This window comes from Mauremys mutica, chromosome 1, assembly GCF_020497125.1.
Source record: "Mauremys mutica isolate MM-2020 ecotype Southern chromosome 1, ASM2049712v1, whole genome shotgun sequence".
In the NCBI taxonomy this organism is placed as follows: Eukaryota; Metazoa; Chordata; order Testudines; family Geoemydidae; genus Mauremys; species Mauremys mutica.
The window spans coordinates 215,969,194-215,985,085 of NC_059072.1; the positions used below are offsets into that span (position 1 = coordinate 215,969,194).

General features: G+C 41.5%; 1 protein-coding gene across 15 annotated transcripts in view; it reads left to right on the forward strand.

Annotated features, from left to right (window-relative positions):
* The window catches only part of DMD (dystrophin), a 2,044,659-nt gene that overhangs the window by 809,286 nt on the left and 1,219,481 nt on the right, over positions 1-15,892 (forward strand). For 14 of the 15 annotated variants that reach the window (XM_044996713.1, XM_044997415.1, XM_045002732.1 and 11 more), the window contains one exon: positions 3,727-3,902. The exons of the other annotated variant lie outside the window; for it this stretch is intronic. In XM_044996713.1, the coding sequence (XP_044852648.1) occupies positions 3,727-3,902 (176 nt within the window). The remainder of the gene's footprint in view (positions 1-3,726; positions 3,903-15,892) is intronic. 15 annotated transcript variants of the gene reach the window in all.

Here is a 15,892-nt window from a genome sequence, read left to right on the forward strand (position 1 = left end):
TGGCATCAGCCACTGTTGGAAGCAAAGATACTAGGCTAGATGGACCATTGGTCTGATTCAGTATGGCCATTTTTATGTTCTCATATAAAAAGATGTTAACTGTTAGTTAACAGAAAAAAGAATACATTTAGGTTGGGGTTGCTGGAGGTTAAAGGCATGTAGTCCCCTTGCAGTTGTCATACTTCTGCTAAATTATATACAGTAAGTAAAACAGATTACCAGATTCACAAATGGAATGGAATTTCCCTTTGTCTCCCCCGCTCCACTCCCAGCCCCATAGATTGGACAAATAACAGTGGAATTTTCCCACTTCCTCAATGGAGGTGGGAGATTAGGCAGTTTTGGCAGGAACACTGCTTGTTTTTACTAATAATATTTTATAAAAAGAGGCTGACTGGTAACAAGTGTATGGCCCCTTCCTTATTATTCTATTCCAGGGTTTCTCAACCAAGGGTCGGCGCTTGTATAGGGAAGGCCCCTGGCGGGCCAGTGTGTTTACCTGCCCCATCCGCAGGTCCGGCCGATCGCGACTCCCACTGGCCGCAGATCACTGCTCCGTGCCAACGGGAGCTGCTGGAAGCGGCGTGGGCCGAGGGACTTCCTGACCACTGCTTCCAGCAGTTCCCATTGGCCTGGAGCAGTGATCTGCGGCCAGTGGGAGTCGCGATCGGCCAGACCTGCAGACAGGGCAGGTAAACACATTGGCCTGGCCCGCCAGGGGCTTTCACTACACAAGCAGTGACCCCTGTTTGAGAAACCCTGCTCTATTCCTTCCACAGGGAAAGACAGTGGGGTGGGGCAAAGGTAAGAGAGTCTGTTATGCCATATCTCTATAACTGATCGGAACACCAATATGACAATAATTGGGATAGGAACATACTCTTCTTTAATTGGGATCTTCAGAGAGTTTTGTGCAATATATAACAAATTACTATACATTTATATAGCATCATAGCTTTTTGGAGACTGAGACATAGATCCCTGCCCCTAGGAATAGGAGAACACAGATACCAAGGTGATGAACATGGCTTAAAAACCTAGATCTTCATGCACCAATTGTACTTTGGCCATCTTGCCAGACCTTATTTTTATATTCTGCTCCAGCTCCTTGCACCATCAGCTGGTCACTGAAGCTGGAACTAGAAGACTCCCTGACAAATCAGCTAGCAGGAACAAGGAAGAAAAGTGCCTTTGCTTGATTGGGGGATCAGGCAGCACATTTCCCTGCTTCAATGAGAAGCTGTATAATAGCATGAAGTGATATTAATTTAGATGGAATATATGGGCCCAAAGAGTCAATGGTGTTAATGTGACCGCAAAAATTTCCAATATGAAACAGTATTTGGTGTTTGGTATACAGAGAGCTCAGCCTGCTTAGTACCATGGCAATCACAGCATTAAAATTCCTTTTCACCTTTTATTAAAGATATAGAAAACAGCTAAAGCATTGGAAAAGTGAAGTATTAAGAAAGTCTTTCATTTTAACAGCATCCTTTGCTGTTCTTTTTCCTTTTAGCTGGAGAGAGTCTTTAGGAAGAAAGAAAGAGGGAAAAAAACTGACTGACAGTCTCTCAGGTGGGGAATAATGACCCTTTTGGGGAAAGGAGAAGTTGTTAGTTGAGATGGGGTGGAGCTGCTGCAGCTGCTGTTAAAGTCTGATCCCATTTGCTAGAAAACAATACAAGGGCTTGTCTTCATGTACAACACTACAGCGGCACAGCTGCACCAGAGCTGTCACATTGTTCTAGTGCTTTAGTGAAGATGCTGAAAGGAAGAGCTTCTCCTGTTGGCATAGTTACTCCAACTCCCCAAGAGGTGGTAACTGTGCAGGCGGGACAAGCTCTCCCATCGTCATAGCATTATCTACATGGGGCGGGCAGTGGGAGTTAGATCGGTATAACTTCACCGCCCAGGCAGGGGTTGGATTTTTCACTCCTCTGAGCAACATACTCATACCGATGTATGTCTGTATTGTAGACCTGGCCTAGGACAAATGCACACACAAGGGGAGAGACACGAACAGCAAAAGTAGAAAATGCAGCTTCTGTCTCTGGCATTGACTTTCATTTGCAAAGTCACCTCTAGAGAAACACAGGGCCCAGCACAGTCTTATCAGCCAGCCCGAGACCTGGAAAACTTGTACCAGCATCAGGTTATTTAGGACAATGCTTTTAGCTACTTTTCTGGTCACAGGCTTACAGCAGTGTTGCAAAATATATCATTTTGTCCATCTAGACAGAAGGCAAAAGGAGAGGGACAGAAAAGAAATAAGGTGGGGAAGGAAAAGGATAAATGCGTGGGGCAGGGTAGCAGTCTTACTTCCCTGGTGGTGGTGGGATTCAGCCACAGCCAGTGAAGGGGGTGATGTCATCAGTCCTGGTCTGGTCAGGACATTCTCAGGATTAGGATGAAAAAGGTGAGGTATCCCAGGAAATAGTGGGAGTGGCAACCATAATGGTGAAGCTTGCTCCAGTCACCAGTTTTTCTCTCCAAAGTCTCTGATTTTAAGGTTCCCCTCATTATTTTATCCACCAATTAGGCCTGATTTCTGACATACCAATTCTGGGTCATTGATTTCCGGTCTCTCACTGTTCTTACCAGGCTTAATCTTAACAGAGTCCTTGAATTATATCAATAGATCTTTCTCTGTTGGAACTAATTCAGTCTTTCTATCGCTCTCTGTGTGTGCGTGTGTGTGTGTGTGTGTGTGTGTGTGTGTGTGTGCATGTGCACCCCCCCCCCTTGTTGTTATAGGTTACAGTGATATTTTAGAACTTGCACTTACTTTTCACAGTTGAGCTTATCAGTAGGGTAAATTTGTAGACCCAATTATTACAACAATGGGTCCAAATATCAAGAGCGTAATCATTTCAAAAGCTATATAAACATACAAAACTCCTGTTGAAGTCAGTTAAGTGTCTCTGCATTACCTATCCAGCTGAAGTGAGCAGCATGTATTTCTAAACTAACCTGTTTGCATGTAGCTGTATTTCAGACCTGTGTAGCACTGGAATATATTGGCCAAAGAAACCATATTCAATAGATCAATATGCAGTTTTATATTTGCAAATATTAGTGGGACTTATGATCCCATTAATCTTAGATTTTAATTATGGAAACATATTCAGTTATATATTTACTCACATCACAGTCAATATTTCCAAGCTAAGATTTCTTGTAAATTAGTTAATGGCTCTTTGCCACAAATATATTTTAATTGTTATGAATTAAATATCAATTTGAAAATTATGATAAGCAGTAAAATAAAATAAGAATGACAGGCAGTAAATCTTATCAAAGTCAAATAAAGACATCCCTGGTCAGTTCTTAAGAAATACATATTTAAAATGAAGGAATAGTAACATTTTATAATATGCTAAAAAAGCCTGTTTCATGAGAAAAAATACAGAAATATGGTATATTTCTCATGAAACAGGCTTTAGCTTTTTCTCCTATGTTCATTTGACATGACTTATAAAGCATCAATAAATACATTCTACTTAGGATTCCTTCTGATTTTGAAATTGACTTTGCTAGATGTCTTATTCGCATAGCATGAGTCAGATAAAACAATTTGGTTTGAGTTCAATACAGTGTTGTTTTGTTCTGAAGGTCAACCCGGGATCAGACAGGAGCAGTTTCTCATTATTTCCTATTGGCACTCCAAACAGTCTTTATTGAAGTCTTTCAAGCAATGTGTGACCTCTGTTTCAATACATCTCACAGATTTCACAGGCTGTCACCGCCACTCAGACATCACTAACACAGACAACTGTAATGGAAACTGTAACTATGGTGACCACCAGAGAACAAATCCTGGTTAAGCATGCTAAAGAAGAACTCCCACCACCTCCACCACACAAGAAGAGGCAGATCCTAGTGGATTCAGAAATTAGGAAGAGGTGAGAAGAAGGGTTGGGGAAGATCAGTGATAAAGTTTGGATAAGACGACAAAGATTAACTATTGTCATTTGAATGTTTGCATAATTTGGGGCAGTTGGTTTTTGTGGGAAAAAAATTCAGTATGCCAGTAATATTGTAATTAATTAGTACCTTTGTTTTTATCAGGCTGATTATGGAGTAGTTTGTAAAAGTGGTTCCAACAAATTACTGATATAGTACTGAATATTTAATAGGTATTATGCTAATATTAAAGTAATATTATTTTGTTAAGTCAAAGAACCACCACAGGTAATAGTTTGTAGTACAAGGATGACATTTTCTATACTTAGTGTTCTGTTCTGAAAAGAGTCCTTAGAAATGGCATTGTGGCATTCCACATCAATTGTGGCTAAAAGCTTTGAGAAAAAAACATCCTTTAGTTTAAAAAAAAAAATCACATTCTAGGCCTGCAAAGTCAGCCTGGAATCTGAAAATCAGGTTTTATTCTTTCTGGCTTGTGCATCATTGTTAGTAATACAGGTCTACAAGTCAAAACGTTGCCCTCAGTCACACCTATGCAATCTCATTGTCTTTAGGGTTTGTCCTGTGTATCCCAGGTATAACTAAAGGAAAGTTTGGGTGGAATTAAGAGAACTTACCCAACACTCATTGAAATCAGTGGAAAGGTTCCCAATTACTTCAGTTGGCATTGGATCAGGCTTTCTGTTAACAATTGTGTAGATGATGAAAGTGAAGGAATAGACTTAACACTCTCGTACTGTGTGTGCTCTGCAAACCTAAAACTTATTTTTGTCACAAAGATAAGCAGGTATAATTCTGAATCCTACAGGAAGTTCAGAGATGGTCCAGAAATTCAAAGTCCACTAGGTTGCAAGCCTATCTAAAGGTGCTCAGATACATAAAACTTCAAGATAGATTTATCTGTTGAATAAAAAGGTCCCATTGTTGCAGTCACGTTAAGTGTTCATTCTTGAAGAGAATGTTTATTCTGTTCCTTCTTTTGCAAAATGTTTTTCAGTACTATCAGATTCCTTCACTGAAATATTAAAATACATTTTTATAACAATAAAATATACCTAAATATTTGTGATCTGTCTTGTTAGAGTGAAACCACTGTGTCCTAATACATACGTGCAAAAGCAAGGTTAATTAGAGAAAAACTTTCCTGTACTTTCCTAGTATCTTCTGAAGATATTTGAAAGTTGTTCTTTTCATGGGTCCTAGATATTCATGAAATGACAAATGGAATGGTAATAGATGAAATCCATTAGTTTAGTTCAGGAGTTCTCAAGCTTCATTGCACCACGACCCCCTTCTGACCAGGGCCGGCTCCAGAGCCCAGCGGGGCAAGCACCCGCCTGGGGCGGCCCTTTCCCGGGGGGGCGGCAGGCTGGGCCGGCGGACCTGCCGCAGTCATGCCTGCGGGAGGTCCACCGGAGCCCCGGGAGCAGCGGACCTGCCGCAGGCATGACTGCGGAGGGAACGCTCGGCCGGCGGCTCCAGTGGACCTCCCTCAGGCATGACTTTGGACGGTTCGCTGGTCCCGCGGCTCGGCTGGACCTCCCGCAGGCATGCCTGCGGCAGCTCAACCGGAGCCGCCGGACCAGCGAACCGCCCGAGGTCCAGCCGAGCGACCAGCGGACCCTCCGCAGTCATGCCCGCGGGAGGTCCGCTACTCCCGCGGCTCGGGGGCGCCTCCCGGGCATGACTGCTTGGGGCGGCCAAATTTGTAGAGCCACCCCTGCTTCTGACAACAAAAAATACTACAGGGACCCAGGAAGTGGGACCGAAGCCTGATCTCATCCAAGTCCCGCCAACCCAGGGGAGGAGGGTAGCCAAAGGCCCACCTGCAACCTGAGCCCTGCCACCCAGGGCTGAAGCCCTCGGGCTTGAGCTTTGGCACTGGGCCCCAGCAAGTCTAAGCCAGCCCTGACGACCCCATTAAAAGGGGATCGCGACCCACTATGGGGTCACAACCCACAGTTTGAGAACCACTGGTTTAGTTTAATAATGGACTTGTTAAAATCAAATGAGCGGTGCTGAAAGGAGCACTCTTTACTGAATCTCAAAGCTATTGCATCTGCTCTTTGAACCGTTTAAAGACTTTATTTTCATGTGCTCATTATTATTATTATTAAAAGTTTAGTAGTGACCAAACATCTTAATCAGCACAGAGGTCCCATTGGGTTAGATACTGTAGAAACATATGAGAATCCCAGGAAATACTGGAATTATTTTAATTCTGAAATTGAGAAAACAAAGACTTTTTTAAAATTGCCTTTATTTCGGGGGGGGGGGGGGGGAGGGAGGGAAGAGATTCTTGGACCTTACCCTTTCTGTCTGCCTCTGTTTTTTGTTTTTGTTTTTTTCCAAACTGAATGGTTAAGGAGTTCTCAATCTCAGTGTGAAGTAAGAGGACTTCTGTTCTTATAGAGAACATCAGTTGGACTAAACAGAGCACCAGTTACCAAGGGATACTGTCCCATCATAAATACTGCAGATCTCCAAGGTTATCTGGGCCTCTTTACTAATGTATAGCTATGAACCAAGGCTGCAAGCCATTAAGTACACAGTATTGGTCCATATTTTTCTTTCCTATTAGCATTCTTTTGATCTCTAATAGTGAGAGTTGAATTGATTGGGATATGCAGACTACATAGCTGAAGTCAGTGTTTGGGGAAATTATCCCCGAGCAGATAATTGTTAAATGTTAGCTGGATTATAGCAACTGTTTATGTATGGAAGCATCTATTATTACACCAACTGAGAATTATAAAGGTGACTACTGCTTGTCAACGATGGCCTCTTAAACTAGCTAAAGTATTGAAGCTGGCAAGGATACATAATAAAATGGTTAATATTTATAAAGAAAACAGGAAATGTTATCAAATTATGAACTGACAAACTGTGATAACTTGCAGGCATGTTGCCAGTTCTACAATAAACAATGTAGTTTATTGATGTATTTTGACAGTAATAAACCAGGATTGTTTTTTTGTTTTATTTTTTTTGTTTGTTGAGGGTGGGAGGGGAATTGTCTGTATGTTGCCATCTTAGCCATATCACTACAGTTTAACCTCTGAAAAACAAATTTAAGAGATTCTGTTCTGTATGTTTTTTGTTTTGTTTTTTTTTTAAAAGGAATATATAGAAGCCTAATATACAATCCTGGAGATATTCTGTATCTTTCACCTCAAATCACGTCCTAACATAATTTTAGATAAGCTAGAATGAGTGCATTTCAGAGTAAATGTACTGTGGTTTCTCATACATACTTGGGGCCTATGTCTTTTCCATTAGTAAATAGATGATTTTTTAATAGTGATCTGGTAAGTTTGTGTCAACTCAAAACTAAAGCATTTTGCTCTTGCGGAAACAGAGACCATGTTTATTAACCATGCATTGGTATTGTGTCTCTTGATAATTAATAGTAGAAAATATTATTGAGGTATGGAGAAGTGAAAACAGGAAATCTAGTATTCATTATTTTAATATCTTTAACGTGATCTATGTTGTTTTCAGACTTTTTTCTACATTGGTTTCTAGGTATATTTTTATGAATGGTAGTTATTGCTACATAGTCCCTGGACAAATACTATGTGGGCTCTCGTTCAACTGTGCAATAAAGGCCTTTTAGTGGCTTACCTGTTTGACAAGGACCTGTGGTTGATGCATAGGAAACTTAGAACTAGCCAACTGATGTACAGAGAGGTCGATGGCCTGTGGTTGGGTTACCATGTGAGCGGAGGTTGTCCTCTGGCATTTCTAGTAGCACTGCCACTAACAGATCCTCTTCCCTTCCTTTATACTCCACAAGAGTGTGCCAGAGGAGGAGAACTAATCAGGAAGCAGCTTTGGAGAAAAAGTTGAGAAAACAGTCAGGGAAATGAGTTTCAGACAGAAAGAATAATGGTTACTGTTTTGTTGTGTCAAAAGATAAGCAAGATTGTTTCCCACCAAAATCCCACAGTGTATCCTGATCAGCATTATTGTTTGGTGAAATCCTGGCCCCACTGAAGTCAGTAGGATTTTTGCTGTTGAATTCCTGGTTGCAGTGAAGTCTAACCTGTGCCTACGTAGGGAATAAAATAAAAAGCATGCAAACTTCATTGCTAATAGAGTGTAAAAGCACACTATACACTCTTATACAGACCAGCTATAGTAAATGGGAAAGTGTGCTGTTATATGGCTTCAGCATACTGAGCTGAAAATGCATATAAATCAAATAGGGAAGAGAAGTCTCAAAAGGTTGGATGCTTATCCAAAATATCTGAACTGATTGAGGACCAAGCCCCATTTCCATCCAAACCTACCTTGTATTGTCTTCTGGTGGGGAAGGACTGGTGGCCTGCTACCTGCTTCCATACTACTTGGTATCTTTGGTCAAACAGCTATTCTCTTGGATTCACCTTTGGGGTAGAGGATGATCAGTGACCACAGGAAACACCTCTCATTTCTTTGTGTGTATTTTTCTTAGGATTAGCGCCACACCCACACCCACCAGCGAGAAATAGCTCTTATCTGGGTCACCAACTGCAGACTCTGACTTCTTGGCACCTTAGTTTGGCCTTCCCCCCAGCAGCCGTACAGCGTGGGGCATCTTAGGTGCATCAGATCTTTTTCAGCTCCCGGGCCACGTATGGTCAATACCAGATACTTCAGAAGAAGTTATAAGAGCCCTGTAGTAGACAGGTGTGGGCTATTCTGCCCCTCCCCTTCCCCTATTAGGTCTTCTCCTGGTCTCTAATAGTTCGACTGGCTTAAACCCTGAAGCATGAGGTTTAATATTCCTTCAAAAAATCAAGTGGATAATGACTGGATATACTTTATCCATATAAATGTTCAATCTCTGATTTAATCTTGCTAAAATGTCCAGTCCCTTTGACTTCCTGTGGCAATGAATTCTGCAATCTAGAATTTACCACCTTTTCATTTCATTGACTGTCCCCTTTGTTCTTATGCCATGAGCCAGGGGAACAGACAAATGTTCTTGATTTATCTCCTTTATACCATTCTATATATGTTCACCAAATTTTCACAGGGGGTCATTTATTAAAAGAAAGAGCTAGAAAAGAGTCTTCAAGAGTTAGAGGTTTGTGTTTGGCTGAAAAAAGCAGCCAGACATTGAATGCTTATCTGACATTTCTGAAGGTGCATAACCATATTGTGTTACTCTCCTCCATTTGCCATATAATCGTGTTCGTTTTCTTGGGTGGCGTTGTTTGGCAGTAGTACTTCCCAGCCTACTCAGCCTCTCTTCTACTCTTCTAAAACTTTATAAAATGTTGTTGGTTGCACAAAAAACAAAACAAAACAAAAAAGTATCTTTAAACTGAAGAATCAACCTGCATTGGTGAAAGAGTAGAGGGGATTCTAGAGTTCCTTTCGATTCTTTGTTTGTTTTTTTAAATTTTTAATTTTATATTATTTTTAAAAGAGTAGAAGGTTTCTTTAAAAAAAATAATCTTGAAGCTGCAGCTCAGGCTCTCCTTGCAGATGAGTTGAATGCCTCTGTTTCAAGGAAGAAGAATAGGAAGCTTGGCTTCTCCATGAATCGTGGTGGAGTTGGCTGCCCACCTGTTCCCCTGATAGGAGATAATGGTGGTGGTGGTGGTGGTGATAATATCTAGCTTTTATATGCACTGTTCTGAAAGCACTTTACAAAAGAGGTCAGTATCATTATCCCCATATGGGGCAGCTGAGGCCCATGGAAAGTGACAGAGTGGCAACAGGACACTGGTAAAGTTGGGAATTTAATCCAGGTCTCCTGAATCCCAGTCCAGTGCTCTATCCATTATGCTATAAAAAAGTGTTCTGGGTAGCAGGCTGTGGCGTCTCCCCTTTATCCCCAGAAACTTACCGCTAGGTAAGTGGTGGAGGGCAGACACATTTGGAGAGAGGTGTGGGGGTCCTTTAACTGAATAATTTATAACCCAAGAATGATTTGGTTTGGATCCAGGGATGGGAAATGTTCAGTTGTGGGTGACCGGGAGATTCTTTAAAAAGAAATGACCTCTCCTTAGAAAAACAAAACAGACGACTGGGGTAAAAAAACATACAGTAAAAACAGTTAATAGAAATAATTGAGTATTTTCAGACAAAAAAACAGTAAATAGAATGATGCATTGCAGCATTTTAGTGGGTGGGGTGTCATTGACACATTCTGGAGTGTGCAGGTCAGGTGCATGATCCAAAAATAATGTAAACTCTAAACAATATTTTACTCCCTTAAGGCTTTGAAAAGGCAAACCAGTTTTAGCTGCTAAACATTTCATTTATATGTATTTGTATTATTAATGTCCCTGAATAATGTGTAAAGAAGCCTTTCTTGTGCCACTTGGTAAATTACTTTGTACATTCTATGTAATATTCCCATGCAAAGTCTATTTGTCACAGTATTATTATGGATGTAATGACAAACTGTGAATATGAAGTAGACAGTCTGTCCTTTGAGGAAAGGAAAGGCATGATAAAATAGTATAGTTGCTCCATCTAGTGTTTAATATTTAGTGAACATTAGCAAAATCATATACTTTTATTCTTCATATAAACTAGGTTTTTATTTTAAATAAATGTTTTCATGATATATTAAAAGGGGTTATGCCAGACTTTGCTTTTCAGTCCATTCTCTTTGTATTTTCAGCAGTATCTAATTTTGGATTTTGTGTTGTAGAAAATAGAAATAACTGTTTTAAGAGGTTAATTTCGTTAACATATGTTGTTTCAAATAGGCCTTCACTGAGGTGCAGATTGTGTAAACCGTAGCTGTGTGCAGGTTGACAAGCACTTTATCTTCAGCTCTGTGGATTGTTTGACCCTTGTCCACTTGTGTATGATTTAGTGTTTGCTGTTCTCTAATATATAACCATACTTAGCCAGTCTAAAATGGGAGGATTCAGGGGGTCTGAAATTTTGCTGGTGTTCCTTGGTTATGTAGTGTTTGTGCGGGCAACCTTAATGAAGAGCAGCAAACAAAATCACATTTTGATGTAAACATAGGGTGGCTTGCTGTAGACTAAGTCCAAGTACATATGTAAATCAATGGATGTGACATTAATACAGCTTGCTAGCACCTCACTTTTGCTGTCAATGGCTGAAGATATAAAGCAGCATAATTTTAATCCATGATGACTTCTGACTGGTTGGCAGATCTCTCCCTCATCCTAAAATGGGTGATCTTAAGCACCAGTGGAAATGGATGAAGAACAGGTCCTCTCAATATATGTGCCAATTCAGAGAGACGTACTATGAGTAGGTCCCTGATAAATGGGGTGAAGTGTACAAATGTAGTGGGGGAGCAAGAAGTTAGAAATAGCAATTTGGCTGACACACTGAGGATTCAACCAAGGGCCTCCAGAGCTAAAAGCAAGAGCTTAAATAGTTTGATCAACGCTCCCTAGTTGGGGACTATAAAAACTCATTCCCTTTATGGAGTGCCCCAGAGGGGGATCTATAGAACTCACTCGCCATTGGATTACACAGACTGTTACCAGATTTGCCTGTTACTTTGGAGTATACTCATTTATTAGGATTACTCTTCTGGGTGGGGGGTTCTGTACTTCTATCAATGTACTGCTTGTGTCACTTGTGGTCTCATACGGAGCTCTACTTCTCCCTTCTGCAAGTTCCCTCCAAATGTAGCTATCCTACAGGACTTAGGTTCCCCAGGGCTGGGTTCTTCCAGCCCCAGAATCAGACAAACATATACACACACATTAAAGAGAGCATCTGAGAGGACAGGGTTAATCACCAATCCCAAATTGACCCCTTATATGTCCCTGGACTCAGCAGGCTGGATCAAACAGCACCTCCAAGCGGTCACCCTCATATGCCATGGGCACTGCACTGGAATAAAGTATTCCTGAGCAGTCTGGGTTGAGCAGCACTTTTAATCTGTCACCTTTATATGCCCCTGGACTCAGCAGGTTGGGTTGAGCAGCACTTCCAAGCTGCCACCCTCATATGCCCCAGGTTCAGAACGTCCCTATCCCCACTTTCATGTTACAATTGTTCTGGTAGTAATCCATTTGATGAGCAAACCCCACAGGATTTTTGGGTGCTGCAGGGTTCTTTAGCTTAGGTATGAGGAGTGTTGCTGCAGACAGAGAGAGTGAAGTAACCAGCTTAATCATGAAAGTTATTTATTGCAAGGTAATAACTACACGGGGAGCCAAAAAACAAAACAGTTGTTATATTAAATCTAACTTAAATTTGATTACAAAAGTCAGGTTTAGAAAACTTTAACTGATCACCCAAGTCAGGTTCAGAAGGCTATCCCTAAACAGAGAGTTAGGTTCTCACCACTCTGTGAAGCTTGAATCGATCAGGGTTCCCAGGTGGTGGTGGTAGATGTGGGTCTGGAGTGCTGGAGACAGGCAGAGCCCCCAGCACGATCAGTCAGGAGAAGATGAAATCGGAATGGAACTGATACAGATTTTGGATCCAAGCATCAGAGCACTTGAGCATGGGTAGGGGTTTTTGTAGAGAAAGAAGAGTGGTTCAAGGGAGAACATTAGGTTTGTTTGTGGGTAAATTTATGGCTCTTGGGAGTATACCAAGGTTGTTTTGTTCAGGCTAGAGAATAGGAACTGATCATTCCTGGCTATGGGTGGTGTTCCTTCGAGGGAGCTCACAATGCAATTAGGCAGCTTCAGTATTTTGGATACCAATAAAGGATTTATTACTCGAATTGGTCTGATAACTACTGAGCTGGGTGTGTGCAGGTGTGGGTTCATTGACATCTGGAGCAGAAATTCCCCATCAGGCAGTGCTTTCCTGCTTTTCTGGTCCCAGAGTTCCATGCGGTTCTTGCTTTAGAAATCTCTGTTCTCCACTCTGTATGCTAATGGGGATGCCTCCCTGTCCTAACTTTGATGCAAATAAGGCTAGGGGAGTTTCCTTAATCCTGTCACCCTTGTCTGGAGTGGTTTAGGTGTGTCTTCCACTGCCTTTTCATTTGCTTTGTGTAAGTCTTTCTTCAGATTGGCTTTGGTTCAAGCAGAGGCTGGGGAGGGGGAAGGTCTTTTGTGAGTCAGACCGGCTGGGTACTGCACCCTGGTTTCCTAAGAACACAGAGCTGCTAGGTAACAAGACACAATATTCAGAGGTGCTGTATAGAAGTGCCCTTTCTACCTACACTACTTCTCTCTGAATTGTCACATATACTAAGAAGACCTGTTGTTCGTCCCCTTACACTGGTGTTTGAGGTCACCCATTTTAGGGTGAAGGAGCCAGGGGCGGCTCTAGGCATTTTGCTGCCCCAAGCCCGGCAGGCAGGCTGTCTTCGGCGGCTTGCCTGCGGGAGGTCCCCAATCCTGCGAATTCGGCGGCAGCCTGCGGGAGGTCCACCAAAGCCACGGGACCAGCGGTCCCTCCGCAGGCATGCCGCCGAAGGCAGCCTGCCTGCTGCCCTCGCGGCGACCGGCAGAGCGTCCCCCGTGGCTTGCCGTCCCAAGCACGCGCTTGGCGTGCTGGTGCCTGGAGCCGCCCCTGGAAGGAGCTATCAATCTGACAACCAGCCAGACGTTGTCATGGATTAAAATTATGCGGCTTTATATCTTCAGCCATTGACAGCAAAAGTGAAGTGCTAGCAAACTGTATTAATGTCACACCACTGATTTACATATGTACTTGGACCTACTATTCTACTGCAAGCCACAGATTTTCACTGGGCCTCAGCTCAAAATGGTTGCACTTCCATGACATTCAAGGTATGAGCCTATATGTGTGGAAGTTTGAATAGCTCATGCCCATAAATCCCCAAATGATTTTGAAATTTTAGTGTGCCTCTACATACAGTGTAAAATAGCCTTCACTTCCTGCACATAAATAAATGCTTAATACAAAAGATTGGCTTCTACAAAATGATCTTTGAAAATCAGAACCATAATTAGACTAAAAATTGCCTTGCTTTTCTTTGTTAGATAAGGCATGCAAATTTGACTGTGAAGTGATTTAGATAATTGTACTTTAGCTTTATGGGCTCAGAATCTCCAGTGATGATACTTTCAAAATGTCTGGATAGATAGCTGTCTGTCCATATTTTCTTAATTGTTATTACTTATTTTTGTTATGATAGCATCTGGGAGCCCAAATCAGGATCAGAGTTCCTCTGTGTTCAGTGCTTTACAAGTACACAGTAAAGGCAGTCTCTTTTCTGAGGAGGTTAAAATCTAGATTAAGACATGACAAACTGGGTGTAAAAGACACTTGGAAGGAATAGGCATGGAGGAGAGGCTATAATTCATGTATCTATGTGCACAGATAGTTTTAAGTCATTCAATTACTTTTTTGACTTTTGAAATGTAAGTAAACAATGATAGGTATCCAAGGTCACTGGCGGTCATCTATGCAGTTATCATCAGTTGGCAGTTTCCTGTAGGCATCACAATAGATGTGGGTCTTGAGATAAGATTTGGAAGAAAGGGTAGTGATTTTACTGACTAGCTCAGAAAAGTATGCTATGTATAAGAACCAGCAGAGAAGAAAGTGTGAAGATGCTTGTGGGAGAGTAGGTAAACAGGATCAAGGCTGACAGAGTTGGTGAAATGGAAGTGGTGTCTGAGAGTCATAAAATACAGAAGTAGGTAAGTAGAAAGGAACTAAGTTGTGAACTGCCTTAAAGGTAAAGTTTATATTTGATTCAGTGGAGGGACTGTTAGAACAAGAGACCATGAGGGTGGCCTCAGCAGAAGAGTTTTGAATGTAGCTAATAAGCAGTAAGGTAAAAGGGAGAGAGGTAAGGATGCTTAGAAAAAGGAGTTGCAGTAATGAAGATAAGGGATGATAAAAGCCTATATGAGATTTCAAATGGTATAGACAGAGTGCAAAGGTCAGATCTTTGACATACGGTGGAGTTAAGAAGAAGCAAGATTTTAATACAGCCAGGCTGTGTTAGGCTACAGACAGAAGGTAGAGTAAAAGACAGCACCTTGGTTAAGGTAGTGGCATGGAGGATGACAGACACACATTCTGCAGCTGGAAAACCAAAGTATGCACACTACTTAAGGGAAAGAATTTCAAAGACAATAAATTATCAGATTTTTAAATATATGCCAGGCAAAAGCCCATTTTAAAGTCAGGGAATTATTTAGAGAAATTGTCTGAAGTAATTTGATTTTGGGTTCTGTAGAGCAGCTTCTTTGGTCCCAATGTGTTTAAATCTACATAGACTCTCTTTGCATTCTTTCTCCACCTGTGCTGGCAAGAGGACTGGAGAGGGAGGCAAATCTTTAACCGTTTGGTGTAAAGACTAAATCAACTTGCAGCTTCATGACTCCTCCACACTTCTCAGCAAATTAGGTCCCTGCACATAATAAACCTGGTCCTAAATGCACCTTCATTTTGAACTCCTCTCTTTCTGAATGACAATAGGTGAATCCATGTTGCAGGGGATAGTGAAGAAATAAAATCCATTTTTAAAAACAGCTATAAAATAAGGTACTGAAAAGTGTGGGGGGGAGGGCGGGGACACAGAAAATAATTCCACATGGTACTAAATTTTTATATTTTTTAAAGGTCGGGTGACTGGTAACTAGAGCTAACATAAATCAATTGGGAAAGACTCTCTCCCTCCTCCGACCTGTATCCTTCATATCAGCTCAGTAGAGGGTAGAATTAGAACCTTTGTGGTATGAAGGCTATAAGTGCATCGGTTAACCCAGAGAGAAGCCTTCCTCCCTAATTGAGACAATAGCTTGTCTTAGCTGTGAAAGTCATTCTTTGCATATTTTACAAAAGAAGTCAGCTCAGAAGTCTGGAAAGCTGGATGTGAAAGTGGAGTTGTCTGTTCAGTAGACAGATTAGTATAAAAAACTAGGAAGCATTTGTAAGTTTACAGAAGGGCTCCTAAGTTTTACAGTTGACAGTTAGGTTGCATTCCAGGAGATGCCACATATCTAGAGCTTCTGCTTCTGATGGCAGTCACCACTTTTTTCATATTTAATTCATAATTCTGGTATAACATCTTTGATGTGATTGTTAATTTTAA